The 21,464-nt window shown below is 42.1% G+C and overlaps 1 protein-coding gene across 1 annotated transcript in view; it reads right to left on the reverse strand.

The window, feature by feature from the left end:
* Positions 1-21,464, reverse strand: part of LOC129179402 (uncharacterized) — a 107,847-nt gene that overhangs the window by 24,291 nt on the left and 62,092 nt on the right. The window contains exons 12-31 of the mRNA XM_054772605.1: positions 21,170-21,219; positions 21,021-21,096; positions 18,687-18,746; positions 15,964-16,038; positions 15,656-15,875; positions 14,281-14,508; positions 12,696-12,837; positions 12,459-12,628; positions 11,227-11,342; positions 10,952-11,115; positions 9,361-9,511; positions 7,342-7,410; positions 7,116-7,205; positions 5,417-5,871; positions 5,247-5,332; positions 3,813-3,939; positions 3,635-3,731; positions 2,703-2,846; positions 2,543-2,620; positions 2,385-2,462 (exon numbers count right to left, since the gene is read on the reverse strand). Of these exons, the coding sequence (XP_054628580.1) occupies positions 2,385-2,462; positions 2,543-2,620; positions 2,703-2,846; positions 3,635-3,731; positions 3,813-3,939; positions 5,247-5,332; positions 5,417-5,871; positions 7,116-7,205; positions 7,342-7,410; positions 9,361-9,511; positions 10,952-11,115; positions 11,227-11,342; positions 12,459-12,628; positions 12,696-12,837; positions 14,281-14,508; positions 15,656-15,875; positions 15,964-16,038; positions 18,687-18,746; positions 21,021-21,096; positions 21,170-21,219 (2,676 nt within the window). The remainder of the gene's footprint in view (positions 1-2,384; positions 2,463-2,542; positions 2,621-2,702; positions 2,847-3,634; positions 3,732-3,812; positions 3,940-5,246; positions 5,333-5,416; positions 5,872-7,115; positions 7,206-7,341; positions 7,411-9,360; positions 9,512-10,951; positions 11,116-11,226; positions 11,343-12,458; positions 12,629-12,695; positions 12,838-14,280; positions 14,509-15,655; positions 15,876-15,963; positions 16,039-18,686; positions 18,747-21,020; positions 21,097-21,169; positions 21,220-21,464) is intronic.

The following is a 21,464-nucleotide window of genomic DNA, read 5'->3' on the forward strand; positions in this document are numbered from 1 at the left end:
TATTTGTTGTATATATTATTTATATATTTGTTGTATATATTATTTATATATTATTTATATATTTGTTGTATATATTATTTATATATTTGTTGTATATATTATTGTTGTATATATTATTTATATATTTGTTGTATATATTATTTATATATTTGTTGTATATATTATTTATAGGCCGCACGGTGGTCTAGTGGTTAGCACATTGGCCAATACAGTAACAGCCTGGAGATCGGGAAGACCTGGGTTCGATTCTCCCCTGGGCATTTCTGTGTGGAGTTTGCATGTTCTCCCCGTGTGTGTGTGGGTTTTCTCCGGGTACTCCGGCTTCCTCCCACATTCCAAAAACATGCAGGTGAGGTTAATTGGAGACTCTAAATTGTCCATAGGTATGAATGTGAGTGTGAATGGTTGTTTGTCTATATGTGCCCTGTGATTGGCTGGCGACCAGTCCAGGGTGTACCCCGCCTGTCGCCCGAAGTCAGCTGGGATAGGCTCCAGCATGCCCCCGCGACCCTAATGAGGATGAAGCGGTATAGAAAATGGATGGATGGATATTATTTATATATTTGTTGTATATATTATTTGTATATTTGTTGTATATATTATTTATATATTTGTTGTATATATTATTTGTATATTTGTTGTATATATTATTTATATATTTGTTGTATATATTATTTATATATTTGTTGTATATATTATTGTTGTATATATTATTTATATATTTGTTGTATATATTATTTATATATTTGTTGTATATATTATTGTTGTATATATTATTTATATATTTGTTGTATATATTATTTATATATTATTTATATATTTGTTGTATATATTATTTATATATTTGTTGTATATATTATTTGTATATTTGTTGTATATATTATTTATATATTTGTTGTATATATTATTTATATATTTGTTGTATATATTATTTATATATTTGTTGTATATATTATTGTTGTATATATTATTTATATATTTGTTGTATATATTATTTATATATTTGTTGTATATATTATTTATATATTTGTTGTATATATTATTGTTGTATATATTATTTATATATTTGTTGTATATATTATTTATATATTTGTTGTATATATTATTTATATATTATTTATATATTTGTTGTATATATTATTTATATATTTGTTGTATATACTGTATTGAGGAGAATATGTTCATTCATTGGTGATTAAAGCTAATGAACTTATGCTACACTTGATATTATTTGGTATGTATTGTTGCTATATACAATGAGCAGGTAATTTTTTTAAATATATTTGATTATATATTTATAAACTTTATGTATTAGATTTTTTAAATATAAATATTATATTTGTATATTTTTTCAAGAAATGTATTTAATTTATATTTTTATATTATTGTTATTAGTTTATATAATGAGTATTTATTTTGTGTTATTTATAAAGTTTTTTACTATATATTTTTATATTATTTTTATATAAATATATATCATTAGTATTTTTGTATTTTATTACGTTTTATTATTTATTTATTGTATATTCTATCCTCTATATATTTATTATTTTATTATAAATAATCTAAATGTAAAATACTGTAACTATTATGACATTATACATAGAATATAATATACGAAATATACATATTTATTATAGATATTATAGATATTTCATTTTATTGCTTTTTATTATTTATTGTATTTTCTACCCTCCTATGGTATATGTATGATTTCATGATGGTAAATAATGTAAATGTAAAATAACTTATTCCATGATGTGTAAAATATAATAAAGATGTGTATTTATGATCGATACTGTATGTAATTGTATGATTTATTGAGGGTATGTTGTATGGTATATGTACAAGTATATGTACCTGTACTGTATGTATCATTTTGTGATGATGATAAATCATGCCAATCTAAAGCAGGTATAAAGTACGATGATGACATCATACACATGTACAATATCATATCAGACATATGAATCTTCACTGTAGATATGTTTTGGATTGCCTATGAGACGTCTTCTCCCTGGTGCAGGAAGTGAAGAAATGCTGAGTCGTGGATGAGATTATATTGGAGTCGGATGAAATACGCTGTGCGTCTTCCTTCCCCTCTTGGGACGTGTTAAGCTGTGCCAACATGGGACGCACGTTCCAAATAAACGTGAGCGCGTTTCAATGACTGTCCCTCGTGAAAGCAGCGCCGTCTTAACTAAATAGAAATGCGGGCTTGTGGACGCCCACGATGTACCCCTGTGGCATCCTCCAGTGGTGTTGGTGATTGGACAGCAAAGACAGGACAGGACGTGACGACAAAACACTGAAAGGAACACGCACCCGGCCTTGTGTGACGCTAGCGTGTTAGCGGTGCACGTCACCTCCTGGTCACAGCTCACCTGCTTTGCTCCCATGGACTCAAACATCCTCTCCAGCAGGACCCTCATCTGCTGGATGTTGTTCATCAGCACGCACGGCTGCACGGAGACGACGAGACAAGGTGACAACACTGCAGTCCGCAGCTCAGAAAAGCTCGTCCGTGGGCGCCAGGACTCACCATCTTCTCCTTCTCGCAGTAGGAAGGGAAACTCTTGGCCAGCAGGGCGCAGTACTGCAGCAGGACTTTGGTGATGGTCTGCACACGAAGCAGCATGAAAACAGACCACAGTCAGCGCTAACTACTAACTAGCTAGCTAACCGTGCGCGTGTGACGTCACCTTGGCAAAGCGCCGGTGGTACTGGGCCACCACGGCGGCGTCGGGGCAGTCCAGCTTGCGGATGATCTCAAAGCTCTGGTTGAGCTGCGTGAAGATGTCCACCACCGAGCTGGAGAAGAGCGCGTGCTCCGACGTCGACTGGAACTGCATAGCGGCAGGAAGAAGAAGAGGAAGAGGAAGACAAATCAAAGCAAATCAACGTTTTGTTTACGTCGCGTCAAATCAGCACAGAAGTCATCTGGAGGCCAAGAGAGAAGAAGAAGAAGAAGAAGAACACAAGGAAGAACAGCAAGAAGGAAAAAAAGGAAGAAGAAGAAGAACAAAGGGAAAAAGGAAAAGAAGAAAAGGAAAAAGGAAGTGGGAAAAAGAAAAAAAGAGGAAGGAGAAGAGAAGGGAAAGGAAGAAGAAGAAAATACAAAGAGAAAGAAGAAAAGGAATAACGAAAAGACAAGAAGAAGAAAACAACAGGACGAAAAATCAAGAGGAGAGAGGAAGCATGGGAAGAAAAAAGAGAACGAGGAAGAACAGGAAGAGAAAGAGAAAGAAGAACAAAAAGGAGGAAAAGGGAAGCAGGGGAAGAAATAAGAGGAAGAAGAAAAAGGGGAAGAACAGGAAAGGAAAATCCAGAAAGAGAACGACGGATGGATGCCTTATTGACCTCCGAGAGAAAGAAGAAGCAAGAAAAAAAGGCACGAAAAAAAGGAGAGAAAAAGGGTAAAAAGGAGGAAGACGAAGAAGATGAAAAGACGAAGAGAAGACAGGAAAAAGAAGAATGAAAGAGGAAAGGTAAGCATGAGAAGAAAACAAGAGGAAGAAGAAAAGAAAGAGGAAGAAGAGGAGGAGGAAGAGGGAAGCAGGGGAGGAAGAAAAAGAGGAGGAATAAGGGGAAGAAGAGAAAGAAGAAGAGGAGGAAGAAGAAGTGATGTCCTTACTCCTTCTCTCTTGTCTCTGTCCAGCGCTCCGTGCATGAACTCCATGGAGACCTCCTGGTTCTCCTCCAACCACGCCAGCACAAACGGCAGGAACCACCTGCAAGAACAACCAGCACAACCCTTGGAGACGGACGCCGCCGGATGCGCACGAGGAGACCGGGAGAGGAGGAGGTCTTACGCCGGGTACTCGGGAACGCCGCCGGTGAAGGCGGGAAGCTCGGCCACGTACTCGTTGTAGAGCCACTTGACCTTGAAGTGAAGGTTCATGTAGTCGGCCGCCTTGCACAGCTTGTGCTTCTCGTGCTCTGCAGTGGAACGTTCGACATCACAACCTCGACACCACACCACATTCCCACCTGCCTAGCTAGCGCCTAGCTAGCGCCTAGCTAGCGCCTCCTGTCTCCTTACCCGCCTGGAAGTCTAGCCTGCGGATGCGGAAGACGCCGCACGCTGCCACGCCCCCACCAACACCAAACAAGCCACAGGAAGAAGAAGCACACATGACAAAGATGAGAGTTCATGACCAGGCTGATGAGGACAACACGTGGGAGTGCAGATGAAGATGATGAGGTGATCAGGGTGCGTGAGGGTGATGAGAGTGATAAAGGTGATGAGGACGATGAAGATGAGGGCGATAAGTGTGGGTGAGAGTGATGGGGATGTTGATGGCAATGAGGATGATGAGAATGAGCATAATGCAGATGATGAGGGTGATGAGAATACTGTAATGAGCATAATGAAGATGAGGGTGATGAGAATGATGAGGGTAATGAGGATTATGAGGGTAATGAGGATGGTGAGAGTGATGAGAATAATGAGCATAATGAAGATGATGCGGGTGATGAGGGTGATGAGAATGATGAGGGTTATGAGAATAATGAGTGTGATGAGGATGTTGATGGTAATGAGGATGATGAGAATAATGAGCATAATGAAGATGATGCGTGTGATGAGGATGATGAGGGTTATGAGAATAATGAGGGTGATGAGGATGTTGATGGTAATGAGGATGATGAGAATAAGGAGCATAATGAAGATGATGAGGGTGATGAGAATGATGATGAGGGTGGTGGCTCCAGGAGGAAGGTGAGGAGGGAGTAGAGAATAAAATCGGCGTCCTGACTTGGAGGGTAAAATGCTGACTCAGCACAAAGCGGAGCCAACGCTAGCATGTCCGCTGTTCTATCAACTAGCAACACTGACAAAGACTTGAGCACGCGTGTGACTCTGCATTCGCTATAAAAGCACGAGGAAAAGCACTGGACGTGAGTTTGCTAAGCACCCCCGACGTGACGCTAAACATACGCTAACTCATGTGCTAGCGTCATGACGTCGCCACCATCACTAGTGTGACTGAATTAAAGCAACAGTAAGTAACAGTAGATAGATCAACACATCATTAGTTATTATTTGGGATGGGGGGGCGGCTTTACGGTGAACTAGCGGAGTCTAGCGGGTCAGGTGATGCTAACACGCCAGCACGCTAACACCTCACCATCATTCCTGCCACAGCGCTCGCTTTGATCCAAAACTGGCGAGACGACAGCAGAAGAAGAGAAGTGACGGCGGTGAAGCGCTAGATCTAGACGGCATAGAATGCGCTCAGCCTTACCCTCCAGGGCGTACTTGACGTCCTGGGCGAAGAGCGTCCACATGACCTCGGCGCTGACCTTCCCCACGTTGAGTTCCTGAGGAAACCTGAAGGGGACGCCACGCACGTACGAGGGGGGAAGGTGAGAGACGTGAAAGCCAAAGCGGAAGACTGAAAAGCGTCAGACTGACTGGTTGATGACGGCCGTGTACGAGTTCTTGTCCTCCTCCACGATGGACACGATGAGCGTGATGAGTTTTGGCCAGAAGTCCAGGTTGTGGATGCTGGGGCCTTGCTCCTCTGGCGGGCTCTCCTCCTTCGCCCTGTCGTCTTCCTCCTCCAGTTCTCCTTCTTCCTCCATCTCATCCTCCTCTTCCTCCCCTTCTCCCTTTTCCTTCCTCTTCTTTTTCTTCTTGGGCTCAGCCTGCAAGAAGAAGCAGCAGAAGGAGAATGACTGGACCAAGATGGCAGTCGGGTCCCGAGGTGTCACGGGGTGTTGACTGACGGCTTGCACGGCAGGCTGGAACTGCCTGTTGAAGAGCTCCAGGCAGTTGTTGAAGATGTACTCGTAGGTGGAGTTGAGGCAGGCCTTCACGCAGTCTCGCACCACCGTGGACGCCCGGGGGGGGCTCTGCAGTTCCAACACCTGGTGGACCACACCACAGGTCAGGGAAACAGACACGCATCCATCAGGAACCCGCACGGAGCTCTTCAATGAATCACTAAGACATTTCTGCCAAATTCAAGTTTGCATGCGTTCTGCACGTATCTACCTGGAAACAGGATGAGATGTTCCCAGAACGTGTTGGAGCAATTCGATGGAATCTGTAGCTTATTATCCGTCATAAGAGGTAGGGCTCAAAGTTACCAGCTGAGTTAAGGGTTTAAAGTGCGTTCGAGTGTCGAAATAAAATACAACTAGAAAAGCAGACCTCCTCCAAGCGCTATAGTTCCCCCATACTGTGATTTACAGCATAAATATTAGTCCTACGTGTATTTTATCTCCATATTTACATTCCTTGACCATGAAAACACACCATGGAAGGGTTTGAATGACTTAAAGAATGCTAACAATGCTAAAGTTAGCAAGTTAACACCTAGCATAACAACGCTAAGTGTTTGTAAAGGTGCCTACCTCTGAAAATGCTAAAAATGTCAGTACAATTAAGTTAGCATGACAACATGCTAATGTTAGAATGCTAATACCTAGCATGATTGCGAAGTGTCTGCTTAAGTTCATATTCATGAAAATTACAAAAAATGCTTGTATGCTCACGCTAGCAATGCTAACATGCTAATATTAGCATGATAACACTTAGCTTAATAGTATCTACCTACGAAAAATTCTACTATTCTAATGTTAGCATGCTAACACCTAGCATGATGGTGCTAAGTGTTCATGTAAGTGTCTTCCCTTGAAAATTGATAAAAATGCCACTATGCTAATATTAGCATGCGAGGAATGTTAACATGCTAACACCTGACATGATATTGGTAAGTGTTCATATATGTGTCTACCCACAAAAATAGCAAAAAAATGCTAGTATGCTAATGTTAGCATGCTAACACCTACCATGATTGCGCAAGACACCAGGAAGGTTAAATGTCCTGAACAAGCGCTTTGACCTTTTTTATATGCACAAATGGTGAAAATGGTCCTAACTCGCAATGTTAAAGAATCCTTTTAAAAAATTCCTGGACCCAAACGGTGATCCCGATCGCCCCCGAAATCGAATCACTTCTTCCATATTCCATCTCCGACAATTCCTGAAATTGTCATCCAAATCCATTCGGATGTTTTCAAGTTATTTTGAACACAATCGGACAAAAACAGATAAATGCCGGCAAAAATGCGGCGGCATGACAAACAAAGGGTGAAAAAGTGAGTACCTTCATCCTGAAGAAGGTGATGCTGGTCAGGAGGTCCACTGTGGACTTGAGGTCACTCAGGCGGGGCTTGCTGCTGGCGGGAAAGTTGTTCTGAGAACACACACACACACACACACACACACACACACACACAAAGCAAAAAAAGAAGTGTGAGGTGGTCCAGGGCTTTCTCCAGCTTGAGAAAAGTAAAAAAACGAAGCTTACACAGCAGGTGGCGCTTACTCACCCTGTACGTGGAGAGGTCGATGCGAAGGGAATTGTGCAGCTGATCCAGAAGTTTGACAAAGCGATCTCTCTGTTGGCAATGAAACCACAAACAAAGTCAACAAAACAAACTGATCATAAAGAAGGAAGGCTAAATGGAGGTGCAATACTCGGCTGCAACCAGTAGGGGCGCTGTGGACGGCTCTGCCGTCAAAAGAAGGCAAACACGGCGAAGAAGCAGCGGTTCCGTATGTCTGGAATTGTTTCTTAACATGTCAAACATGTTTTCAAAAACAGTGAGAGGCATATTTAGACTACACAAATTGGTACTTTTAGGAGTTTTTGTGGGTGCATCCGTTGTTTGTGGGTTTTTTTGCATTTGCACGTTATTATTCTGATCGTATTATTTCCTCATTGTATCATTTACTTCAGACTTTTAATAATATAACAATCTTTATATTATTATTATTTTAATATTCATTTTATTATTATACTTCTTTTTCCTCACTATTTAGTACTTCCTGCGACCCAGATGAGGAGAAGCAGCATAGAAAGCAGATGATGGACGATTTAGTGCTGATATCCAAATATGGACATATTCCCAACTTGACAATAATTATGGTTTTTTTGTGGGTGCATCCATTATTTGTGGGTTTTCACCATTTGCAGATGTTTTTTCTTATTTTTTAATGATTGTAAAAATATTTAGATGTTATTATTATTTTACTATTTGTTTTTTATTATTATACCAATTTTTCTATTTTTTCTATTTACTATTTTTTTCCTGATTATTTACCACTTAGTGTATATCCAAAAATGGCTGCATCCATTACTTGTGGTTTTTCACCATTCACAGGTGTTTTTACTTAAAATATTCATATTATTATTTTAATATTTTTTATTCTACTAATTGTTCTATTTCTTATTTTTACTATTTTTTTCTGATTATTTACTACTTCCATCCAAATATGGACATATTCCCAGCTTGTAAATTATTGTGGGTTTTTTTGTGGGTTTGTTTGTGGTTTTCCGCCATTTGCAGGTGTTTTTTTTTCCGTATTCTTATAAATACATTTTTTATATTTATTTTAATAATTATTATTTTAATATATATATATTTTTTATTTTTCCATATTTATTTTTCAATTTTTTATTTGATATTATTTTTTGTTATATTTATTCTAACGTTATTTGGTCACTGCTTACCTTATTTCAATATTTTTAAAAATATTTATGTAATATTTATTTTAATATTAATGTTTTTTTTAGCATTTATTTTTCCATTTTTATTTGTATTTTTTTCTTCTAAACATTTGGATCTAATTGACTACTTTTAAGATGTACTACTGGTATCCAAAGAGGCCAAAGAGGAAGGCATGAGGGTTTGGTGCAGATCTGGATCAACGTGCGGGTTCACGGAATTTGATGGTGCAAATTGTGCGTTGCCCTGAGTGACCTCCTCGCCGTCTTTGTGGAGGTGATTCGCTCATTTGCTCCAACGTGTTCCAGCGACAATTGGAATCATTTTATTGTTCTCGCATCGCTTTTGATTGGACAGCCAAGAAAAGTCGGTTGCTTAGCAACAAGATTTTTTATTATTATTTTTTTTAAACTGGAGGGCTTCCCTCTCTTTTCATGCCGGGATAAACGTGCAAACAATGGCGGCGTTACCTGGCAGCGCCGACCACGCCACCTGCCAAAAAACTTCCTCTGTGTGTGCGTGTGCGCGCGTGTGCGCACGTGCGTGCGCTGTAAGACACGAGCAAACATAAGCTCGGTGCGTAACGTCCATCCGGTGACAGCCGAGCTGAAGTTGTGCAAAGTAGAACAAAAACAAGAAACATCTTGTTGCCGTGGCAACGAGCAACATCAAACAGGCTCAACGCTGCGAGGAGAAGGCGGGAATGGAAACAGCAAACACGACCCACCCGCAACACCGCAGCCACTTCCTTTTACACTTGAAAATGTGACCTCAAACGCTGCCTGGAGCTCATTTCTATGCACTCCCTTGCGCTTTTCACGTCCCGTCGGCGTCACTCACCCCGAAGTTGGACGCGGCAAACCTGGCCGGGGCGGAGACGTTGGTGGTGGCGGTGGGGTGCGCGTAGAAGGCGTTGATGTTGGCCAACAACGTGCTCATCACCGCCGGCACGCCTGACAACATGTACTTGGAGGACAGGCAGGAGAAGTGTCTGAGGAGGCACATGAACATGACATCATCACGACGCCATCGAGGCGAGAACGCTGGGACCCACGTCGCAATTGGTGCACTTCACAGGTCTTTCACTCCACGAGTGCACGCTTGCGTACTTTCACTTTGTCTTTTCAGTACATGAGTGCACACTTGTGTTCTTACACCTAACCTTTTGAGTGCATAAGTGTACATGTGCATGCCTTTTAGTGCATAAATGCACACGTGCGTACTCACACACTCAGTGCATAAGTTTCAACTTGCAGGTCTTTTGAGTGCATGAGTATACACGTGCATATCTTTTACTGTGAAAGTGCACACTTGCGTACTTTCACTTAGTCTTTTGAGTGCATAAGTGTACACATGTGCGTGTCTTTTAGTGCATAAGTGCACACTTAAATACACTTACGCTTTTACTGCATAAGTGGACACTTGCGTTCTTACATTTAGTCTTTTAGTGCATAAGTACACACTTGCGTACTTTCACGTTGTCTTTTGGTGCATGAATGCACACTTGTGTACTTTCTTAGTCTTTTGAGTGCATAAGTGTACACGTGCATGTCTTTTAGTACATAAGTGCACACTTGCAGAATTTCCCTTTGTCTTTTAGTGCACGAGTGCACACTTGCATACTTTCACTTAGTCTTTTGAGTGCCTAAGTTTACACATGTACGTGTCTTTTAGTGCATATGTGCACACTTGCATTCTTACACTGAGTCTTTTGAGTGCATAAGTGCACACTTAAGTACACTTTGACTCTTAGTGCATAAGTGCACACTCGCGTTCTCACACTTAGTCTTTTGAGTGCATACGTGCACACTCCAGTACTTATACTTACTTGATCTTTTGAGTGTACTGCAACATGCAGTACACTGCAGGTACCTGCATGTTGCAGTCAACATGACAGAAATGGCAAGTGTGCAGTGATGGACACTTACATCCTTTATGGTCGCCAGCTTGGCTACATTTAGGGAAAGGGGCGGGGCTAAATGGAGCGGTTGCAATTCACCGTTAACGAGAAGAAGATAAATACCGGAGTCGTCATTTCTGGTCAGTAATGGATTTGGGACAGTACTCTGCTGAAGTAAGTACACAGTGTAGACAGCATACTTGTGGAAGTACAGCACAGGTCTGCTCTGCTTCCACCTTCAATTGAGTTGGAAAGCTTTCTCGGAGGATTGTGATGCATGACTGCGCCTACGGGCCCAATTTTGTCATTGCCTAATGTCATCATGCTGTGTGTGTGTGTGTGTGTGTGTGTGTGTGTGTGTGTGTGTGTGCGTTCTCTACAAACGCTTGCAAGGATCCAATCAGACCAGCAACATGGTAGCGATAACTGCTCATCATTTCCAGTTAGAGCAGCTGATATCATGTTGTTCATAGTTCATGACAGCCCCGCCCACCTCTCATCTCACACACACACACACACACACACGCTTACGTCATGGCCTGGTAGATGGACTCGACGCCGTAACGCATGGCGAACTCATCCACCAGGTCCTGCTGCACCTCGTCAAAGTAAACCTTCCAGGCGTCGTCGCCCTGCGCCGAGGGGATCTTCACCACGCCGTCCCCCTCCACGTCCGTCATGTAGTGGAAGACGTTCTGCGAGGCAGGAGGGCACAACAGGACACACGTTAGCGCTGAAGCTGTCATGTGTACGACACTGGGGTGCCAAAAGGAGAGTAAGGTACCGCCTTGATGCTCTGTGGTTACCTCGTGAAGGCACGTGTACTGCACGTGGTACGGCGCCACTTTTTCCTCTCCTTCGATCTCCACGCTGATTTGAAGGCGAATGGCGCCCGAAACTGCCGACTTGTCGGTTCTCTTCTCTGGAAATGCCAACCAAAAAGAGGGAAAAACCCCACAGAGGTCATCTCCAGTGGTTCTTAAGTGCTCTACAACCTACTAAAGTATAGACACATAAGGAACATGCTTATTCTTTATTCATATATACATTCCACAGAAAACATAACAAAACATTCCTTTTCATGAAATGCATTCATATTATATACAGTATTTGTATTTATATTATGATGTATATATGTTTATTTTTGTAATTAAAAAAATATTTAATTTGAATGATTTCAAGTATTTTTTGTACATCATTTTAATTACTAATTAAATTAATGTATTACATGTAAAAATGTTTTATTATTATTATTAATTTAATAAAAAACTGAACATGAATATAGTTGCATATAGTAGTATATATTTCTTTAATATATAAATATAGAAAACAAAATAGCAAAATATATTAATTCAATTTAATAACTAAATATATTAAAGCTTTAAATATTCTAAAACAAAAATATGTTTATATCATTCATTTAATTTGTTATTTTGAATCAAATGTACAGTATATGTAAGGTAATATATTTGTATTTATATAACATAAATGGTCCATAGGTATGAATGTGAGTGTGTTTGTCCATATGTGCCCTGCCATTGGCTGGCCAACAGTCCAGGGTGTGCCCCACCTGTTGCCCCAAGTCAGCTGGGATAGGCTCCAGCATACCCCCGCAACCCTAATGAGGAGAAGCGGCATAGAAAATGGATGGATGGATATACTGTATGTTATACAGTAATACAGGTTGTATTTTTTCCCAGTATTTAATGTATTATTTATTGAATTGGTTATTAATGAAATTACATTTTTTGGTATGATGTGCTGGTATGTATGTCTATTATATGAGCATATTATAGGTCCAGACTTTAGGGACACCCTGTTGGTTAGGTACCCCAATACAAAGATGATCATGTTTATTGTCTAATATTAGGCTCAATGCATTCATTCATAGCTCCCACATTAGATGTCATTGTTGCAGCTGTACCTAATGAAGTGGCCGGTTAACCTGGCAAGCCCACGTTCAGCCATCGGCCCAGGTAACCACGGTAACGCACACAAACTAGCAAGGCTTTGAGTTTTCCTGACAGGGTCAGCGTACCCAGGTTGTACCAGACGTCCATCTCCCCGCTGAGGGTTCGGACCTCGATGATGCTCTGGCCCAGGAAGTCGTCCGACTCCCTCTTCAAGCGCTGCTTCACCCGCGACTTGATGTCGTCGTCCTCATCCCACACGCGCAGCTTGACGCGGTCCGACGAGTTGTGGCACTCGCTGTCGGAGACGGGGAGCGACGTGAAAAGTCTTCACACGACACGGAGGTTGGGGGGGGTGGACTTACAAGCTGAACTTCTCCTCCCAGACCGGGTTCAGGTTCCCGTAGATAGTCTTTGTCCGCTTCTTGGTCTTGCCCACTTGGATGGTGACGTACGGGTCACTGGAACCCGTCCTGTCCTTGGCCTGGAGACCCTGCGCACTCACGACTGACACACACACACACACACACAGAGAACATGACTATGCTAATTATGTAAGCACAACAAACACCTACTCAACACACACACACACGTACGCATTATTATGCAAAAGCCTCGTAACACTCTGCTCATTGACTTCCTGCAATAACAACTATTTTCATCACGTCCTGCACATGCTCAACTATTTGATTTAGCATTCAGTGATTTACCATGGACGGGTACGGGGGATCCCCGCGTATTCACCATTCAGCATAAACGTTCCCGCAACTTCGCTAATACTAAACATGTGAACAAAAGACAATTGTAATCACGAAAACTGGAAAGGGAAAACACCAAAAGGAGACCAAAATAAGGTGATTTTCACCTGCTCCATTCATGATGCCTGAAGAGAAACTTTGGCCGCAGTTTTCAGATGGCCTTGTTTTCAACTATTCCATGCCTTTATGCAACACATCGTGCACACTCACACATTTAGAGCTAATCATTACCGTTATTCAAGTTTTGTTATGTTAAATGCTAATTTGTTTTGAGTTTTGTCACTGTGTTTCCTGAAACGCTAAGTTGTTTTGTCTTTTGTTAACGTTGTTTTGTAACGTTGTTAACGTTTCCTGAAATGTAAATTTCTTCTGACATGCCGATTTGTTTCAAGCTTTGTTAGTGTGTTTCCCGAAACGCTAATTTGTTGAGTTTTGGTCACGTGTTTCCTGAAATGTTACTTTGTTCTGAGTTGTTTCAAGTTTTGTTAGTGTTTCCCAAAATGCTAATTTGATTTGAGAGTTTTGTTCACGTGTTTCCTGAAACGCTAAGTTGTTTAGTCTTTTGTTAACGTGTTTCCTGAAATGTAAATTTCTTCTGACATGCCGATTTGTTTCAAGCTTTGTTCGTATGTTTCCCGAAACACTAATTTGTTGAGTTTGGTTCATGTGTTTCCCGAAACGCTAATTTGTTGAGTTTTGTGAATGTGTCTGCGCCACAGCAGACAGAATCACGGTTGTAGCGCTAGAGAGGACCTCTTTATGGGGCGATGTGCGCGCTTGCAGAGGCATGCGAAAACAACCAAGCCGCACCCGAGCACTCAAGCAGCAGGACTGACGGCTGATCTCAGCATGAATGAAATTTCAAAAAGCGGGAGGCCGACTGATGTCTCCTCCTTGACAGGCTGTGCAGACAAGGTGTGATGGCTGCCATGGCAACGCCGCCGCCGCACGGCGGCCATGTGTCTGCTCGCTTTGGCAACGGCGACTCTGGCGAATGCTTGGAAGGCAGCGAGTCTGCACTCAAGTTTGTGTGCAGCGACAAAACGTGCGGTGAAGTTTGCTTGGCCAAGTAATGGCGACCAAGTCCTCAGGTGCTTCACGTATGCTTCCTGAAATGCTAATTAGCTTCTAGTTTTGTCAACATGTCAGCTGTCATGATGTTCTGCACCAACTCTGTTGAGAAGGAGCCTACCGGTGATGGTGATCCGGGCCGACCACTTGGAGGTTCCGTCCAAGACGTTCTGCTTGATGTTCTTCATGTGCTGGCCGTGAAGCGTCCTGGTGACGTTGAAGATCCGGCGGATCTCCTCAAAGATCTCCGGCTTGTTCTTCTCGCGTATCTTCATCCTGTCCTTCATGGCCGTGATGATGTGCTGCGTGCGGTCCTCCGCTCCCGTCTTGGAGCTCTTTTCCGCCGCTCCTGAGGAAGACGGAGGAAGAGTGAAGGCTGTGGAGAAGAAGTTCTTTCATCGTCGTTGCCGTCATGAACATGCATCGTGATCCTCATGAACTTAACCCGTGACTTCCACTCAGGTAACGACCAAATTCAAATAAAAAAGGGATATTTTTGTTTGTTTTGGGGGTTTTGGGACCCCCAAAAGGGAGGAATGTCCAAATAAAGAGTAAGTTCTGATAACGTCACGTCATTGGTATAGTTTAGAGCAGGCAATATTAAAAACATACAATTGTTACAAAAAATGAAAAAGTAAAAAAAAAAAAAAAAGATTTAAATAAAAGTGTAAATATAAAATATAAATGACTTTGGAGTAAAAAAATAAAAATAGAAAATGACGTATAGTGTAAAAAACAATACAAATAAAAAAATGACTTGAATGTTTAAAAAAATTAATAAAAATTACTTAAATAAAAGCGTAAAAATAATAAAAAATTTAAATGATTTACATAAAAGTGTAAAAAATAAAATAAAATAAAATAAATACAAATATAAATGATGTGTAAAAAATAAAGATAAATAAAACTGACTGAAATGAAAATCAAAAAAATATCTAAAAACAAAAATGACTTAAATAAATACTCAAAAAATAAATAAAAATAGAATTACAATAAAATACATACTAGAAATGATTTAAATAAAAGTGTACACAATAATAAAAGACAAATATAAATTACATAAGTGTAAAAAAATAAAAATGACTAATAAAAATGTAAAAAATAGAATAAAAAATAAAAATGACAGACTTAAAAAAACAATAAAAATAATTAAAATAAGTGTAAAAAAATAATACAAATAAACATAAATTACTTAAATAAAAATGTAAAAAATACAAAAAATAAAAATGACTTAAATAAAAGCGTAAAACTAATAAAAACACATAAAAATTCTAAATGACTTAAATAAAAGCGTCAAAAAATGGTAAAAACATAAATGACTGAAAGAAAAGCGGGTAGCAACTTAATGCCCATTGGAAAATGTGTGTCCCAGGTTGAGAGCATTTGAGAACCCCTGGTTTACAGCCCCATTTAACTATGCTTTCATAAACGAGTGGAGCCCCCTCCTCCCTCAAAGTGCAGTGTTGTTGTCTTAGTCAATAATCCACGACACTCACTCTGCAGGCAATCGGCATTGAGCAGATCCTGGCACTTCTCGTGAACCTTGACGCCACACTCGGCACAGCGCATGCCTTGCCGGGCGATGCCCCACAGCAAACCCTCACACTCGTAGCAGTAGGTGGGCGTGGTGGCCGTCCACACCTCGAAATGGTGAGGCGTGGTGCAGGAGATGGGGTAGATGAGCGCCTGCAGCGTCTTCTTGTACACGTGGCACTTCTGCGAAGACAGCAAGCGAGCGTTTAAACGACGACTCCGGCACACGAGGAACCTCAGATCGGTCAAAGTCAAAGCACGCGAGACTCACGAGCTCCTCGTCCTTCAGGGACGTCCGTGTGGCCAACGTGTGGGACAGGCCGGCCTTCCTGGACTGGATCATAGTCTGATGGGACACGCAGAATGCATTTCAACATGTTTCTTGAGAGTATCTTCAAGTGGCTCCTCAGTGAACCTCTTTCAACACTCATCTAAAGAACTCAGCGCCGACAAGCATCCTTCAAACACGCGCAAGGACTTCCTCTCTGTTTACTGTTGCTTTCATGCGCGTTTGCAAGGACCAACCGATGAACTTTGAATGATTTGCCTCTTTTGTCACGCGCTAACACAAACAATCAGGAACACAAGTGGAAAGTTGGATGCCAGCAGCTTTGGTATGACTCCAGGAACAATGCGAGCCCATAAAAGGAGAAAAAATGATTTGGGATAAATTTGGGTGAGAAACTTTGTTATGAAGCAACAATTTTGACCATGATCTGGAATCTAGATGGGGATTCCAGGCCATTGTTTTGCAGTTGCCATCTTACACTACAGGGTGTCTCTGAAGTCTGGACACACACACTAGGCTAAAATGCATAGACTACACCAGGGATGTCCACTCTTTTCCCAGTGAGGGCCACTTTGATATCATTTTGAAAAAAGTGCATCTTAGCTTTGTGATATGAAAAAGCCTATTACTAGTATCAACTTCGCTCTTTTTTGGAGGTTTTTTCTTCCAATTTTCCAAATATTTCGACTTTCTTCTTAAACAATCTTAGGAAATTATAACTTTACTCCCATAATTTCTTTATTTATTCTTTTTCTATTTCTTATTTTTCTTGTCTCTCATGTCTGGCCTTGCTTGTTTTATTTGTTATTTAAGTGATCAAGTTTATTATGACATTTTTGCAGAGCTGCTGGAAATGTGAATTTCTCTTGGATATCAGAGTCATAAAAGGTCCGTAAAAGAGTCCTGCACACACCAAAGGACCTCAGTCTCCTCAGCAGGTGGAGGCGACTCTGGCCCTTCTTGTAGAGGGCGTGGGTGTTGACGGACCAGTCCAGTTTGTTGTTAAGGTGAACACCCAGGAATTTGTAGCTGTCTACCAACTCTATGTTCGCTCCCTGGATGTTCACCGGTGTGAAATGAGAAGTTTTCCTCTGGAAGTTAATGATCATCTCCTTTGTCTTGCTGGTGTTGAGTTGCAGCTGGTTAAGCTCACTCCAGCTGACAAAGTCCCTGATGACCGTCCTGTATTCCAGATCATTCCCCTCTGAAACACAACCCACGATGGCTGTGTCGTCGGAGAACTTCTGGATGTGACACTGTGTGGAGTTGTGTGTGAAGTCCGAGGTGTAGAGGGTGAAGAGGAAAGGGGAGCGCACCGTACCCTGAGGGGCACCTGTGCTGCAGAGTACCATGTCAGACACACAGTGACGGAGCCTCACATACTGTGGTCTGTTGGTGAGGTAGTCTATAACCCATGCAGTCAGGTGTTGGTCTACTCCCACACTCTCCATCTTCACTCTGAGTAGTGACGGCTGGATGGTGTTAAAGGCACTGGAGAAGTCAAAAAACATGACCCTCACAGCGCTCCCGCTGTCCTCCAGGTGTAGCAGTGATCTGTGCAGCAGGTAGATCACTGCGTCGTCCACTCCGATCCCAGGCCAGTAAGCAAACTGCAGGGGGTCCAGCTGAGTGCCCACCAGGGGTCGCAGGTGCTGCATAATCCTCTCCATGGTCTTCATCAGGTGAGAGGTCAAGGCAACAGGCCTGAAGTGGTTAGGCTCCTTGGGACGCCGTGTCTTTGGTATCGGGACCACACAGGAGGTCTTCCACAGGGCCGGGACTTTCTCCAGGCTCAGGCTGATATTGAACAAGTGCCAGAACACTCCACAGGGCTGGTCAGCACAGTCCTTGACGATTCTAGGGCTGATGCCGTCCGGTCCCGGGGCCTTCCTTGCCTTGATCTTCTTCAGTTGACTCCTCACCTGATCATCAGTTATGGAGAGGGGCGTAGAGGCTGGCTGGGATGGGGATGTGGGGGTGAAGAGTGGTGAGTTGGTAGGGGAGGGAGGGGGGGCAGACTCAAATCTGTTGAAAAACAGATTGAGTTCATCTGCCCAGATCTTGTCCCCACTGGCTTGGTCTCTCCCCACTCCTTTACCATGGCCTATGATGGTCTGCAGGCCTCTCCAGACTTCCCTGGCATTATTCTCCTCCAGCCGCTTCTCCAGTTTCCTCCTGTAGCAGTCCTTCCCCTTCCTGATCTTATGCCGGAGTTCCCTCTGGACTCTGCACAGCTCCTCCTTGTCACCCGAGTTGAAGAACCTCTTCTTCTTATTCAGCAGGCCCTTAATCTCAGAGGTCACCCAGGTTTGTTGTTGGGAAAACACCGCACCAACTTGGAGGGCACAGTGTTCTCCACACAGAAGTTTATATACAACTAGTCTGTGATGCAGTGAGTCATGCTGTCAACGTCACTGCCATGGGGACTACAGAGCGCTTCCCAGTCTGTTGTCTGCTGTCATATGATACGCTATGTGTGTGCTACAAGTACTGTGTATGTCCAGTCATTCCTGTACCAACTGATGACGGCGTGCTAAGGAGCTTTAAAGGAGTCCATTGAGGTTTGCTCATGTAAAGACCATCGAGGCTGTAGGTGTTTAACATCTATGCCAGTGTTAACGTCGCTGTAAACATTTAAAAATCAAAGGGTACAAACGCTGGATGTGTTTGAGCTCATCCCACATTAAAAACAAAAGTTTACTCACCATCGCCTGAGAGCAGGAGAGGAGGAGGACGACGACGAGGAGGAGGAAGAAAAGAAAAGGTTAGAGATTACCAACCAGCTTTACCGGAGAAGCAGGAAATAGGTACTCTAAATATACCATGTAATTAAAAAAATACTACTAAATGACTTTTTATGCTGATCCTGACACTGAATTCGAGTTTTGCATACACTTGGGCGGCATCGGTTCATTGTGGAGAAGAGGGAGCTCAGTTGAAAGGCAAAGCTCTCCATTTAGCGGTCAAGTGTACGTTCCTACCCTAACCTGTGGTCGTGATCTTTGGGTAGTGACCGACAGGACGAGATGCCGGGTACGAGCAGCCAAAATGAGTTTCCTACATAGGGGGGCTGGGCTCTCCCTTAAGCCCCTGTCACACTAAGCAGGAATCAACCAGAACCAGCCGAAATGAAAAAGTTTAAAAATTCGCTCCACATTGGGGAGAGGACTTCAAATTCGGAAACTTGGCTCCTTTTTTCATTGTCAGCATGATGCGATGTGAATTGGCGACACATCAATATTGAGAGAGTTTTCAGCGGGCTTCGTGGGTTTCAGCACGTCAGCACTTTCCACGCCGGCCTGCCGCTGGTGGAGTTACTTTGGCTCCTTTTTTCCTTGGCGGCGTGACGTGATGTGAATAAGGCAATGCTTCATAGTGACGCTTCAGCGGCAGCTGGCTACGTTTTTTTTTCCCCCCAAATGCATTCAGAATATTTGGAATGCTGTTGGACTATCCGTAAAAATGCATCTTGAAAGTGTTTAGCATGCTCAAAACATTTGGGCCAGCCACAGGAATGGGCCCTTATTTGGAATGCACTCAGAATTTTTAGAATGCACTTCGAATATCCACGAATTTTCATTCCGACAGTATTCTGGCTCATTCCACCTCTAGTGTGATTGATTAGGCTATCAGAGATAAGGTGAGAAGCACTGTCATCAACTTGGAGTAGAAGCGCTGCTCCTCCACATTGAGAGGAGCCAGATGAGGCATCTCGTCAGGATGGCTCATGGGCGCCTCCCTGGGGAGGTGTTCAGGGCACATCCGACCAGTAGGAAGCCTCGGGACCAGTTGGAGAGACTATGTCTCTCAACTGGCCAGGGAATGCTTCAAGATCCGCCCGAGGAGCTGGTTGAAGTAGCCAGGGAGAGGGAAGTCTGGGCTTCCCAGCTTAAGACTTCGGGTATTTTTTGTTGTTCTTGTAACATTTTGACTTGATTCCCATAATATTATAACCTTTTCCTCAACGTAATTGGAAAAAAAACATTTCTTCTTCAATATTTCAACTCTATGCTACTAAAATGACAGAATTTTTCCTCAGAGTATTACAAATTAGTCATCAAACTTTTTTCTCATTAGAATATGGCTTTTTTCTCTTTGTATTTTGACTTTATTCTTGTAAAATTATGGAAGGAGAATGAATGGATGGTAAATCCATACAGTGGTACCTCGGTTTTCGTTATTTAGTTCCGAAAAAACGACACGTATGAAAACCAAAGCAAGTTTTTTCCATTGGAAATTATGTAAATCCAATTACTCCTTTCCAGTCGCCCAAAAATATTAACAAGTGGTTTACTCGTTTTTAATTTTTTTTTTTTTTTTTTACACGTAATACTGTACCAACACCGAAGCAAAATTTTGGCAAAAAGTTTCCACGAAAAACGAATTACATGAAAACCTCTGACTGTACTGCGATACAAACTGTACATGGAGTCATACTCAAGTTACGATTTTGAGGACTCAACTTGATGATATCATCAAAGACTTGCAACCTCGACATCAATGACTCGGTAACCTGACTCGGACTTTAGTCTAATGATTTGAAACTAGTCAAGTTTTACAGTGAGTGTGTTGAGTCATATGTGTCCCTATTCAAAGTAACATGGCCACTATTATGTCATTTCCAGCAAGACAAAACAAATTTTCCCACAGAATCCGTTTCATTGAAAGCATCTATTAACGTCCAATCAGGTGTAAGGTGTGGCTTACACTTGTGAGAGAGTGGCAGTGACAACATGCTACCGAAGAGCATTGAATTTGCGGATTTTATTTGGTAAAGACTTAACAGTGCTCATAACTTGTAAGCACTTCAAACTTTCAAGCCTATGACTTCGAACTTGACTCGACCTGTCTTGTCTTGATTTGAGACTTGACTTGGACGCGCATGTCTTTACTTGAGACTTGGGATTAAAGACTTGAGACTGGCAAAACACTGACCTTCTCCCGCCTCCGCTATTCATGCTGGTCTACGGTAACATTCACATTATTGCATAAGAGGGTGTCTCGATTTCATAAGAAGATATTGACAGACGCTAACTCACCAGTTCACTAACGAGGGGAATGGGCCGCCTCTTGCGGAGGTTGGGCATGCTGTCGATGCCAAACGGTGTGTTTCCTCTACACATGCACAAAGATCAGTAACCAAATGTGTCATGATATACTTATCTGACAGTGAGAGGCCTTTGCTGACCCTGGTTTGGACCACAGCTGCTTGCTTGGGTCACCATGCTGGTCTTGGCCCTGAAGCAGAGTGTGAAAGGTGACAGATTTCAAAGCAGACGTGATTTCTTACATTTGATGCACTGGACAAAATTAAACAGTGAGGGGGTCGGGGTTGTGCGAGGTTGATTGAGTTTCAGCACTGCATGCCAAAGTCCAACACATTGACACTGATGCTATACTCTATGGGTCAACATGCGCCCTCATCAATATGCATGTGGATCAATGCAACGCAGACTGACAAGAAATAATCCATCAAATCAGAC

The sequence above is a fragment of the Dunckerocampus dactyliophorus genome, chromosome 4, assembly GCF_027744805.1.
Source record: "Dunckerocampus dactyliophorus isolate RoL2022-P2 chromosome 4, RoL_Ddac_1.1, whole genome shotgun sequence".
Lineage (NCBI taxonomy): Eukaryota > Metazoa > Chordata > Actinopteri > Syngnathiformes > Syngnathidae > Dunckerocampus > Dunckerocampus dactyliophorus.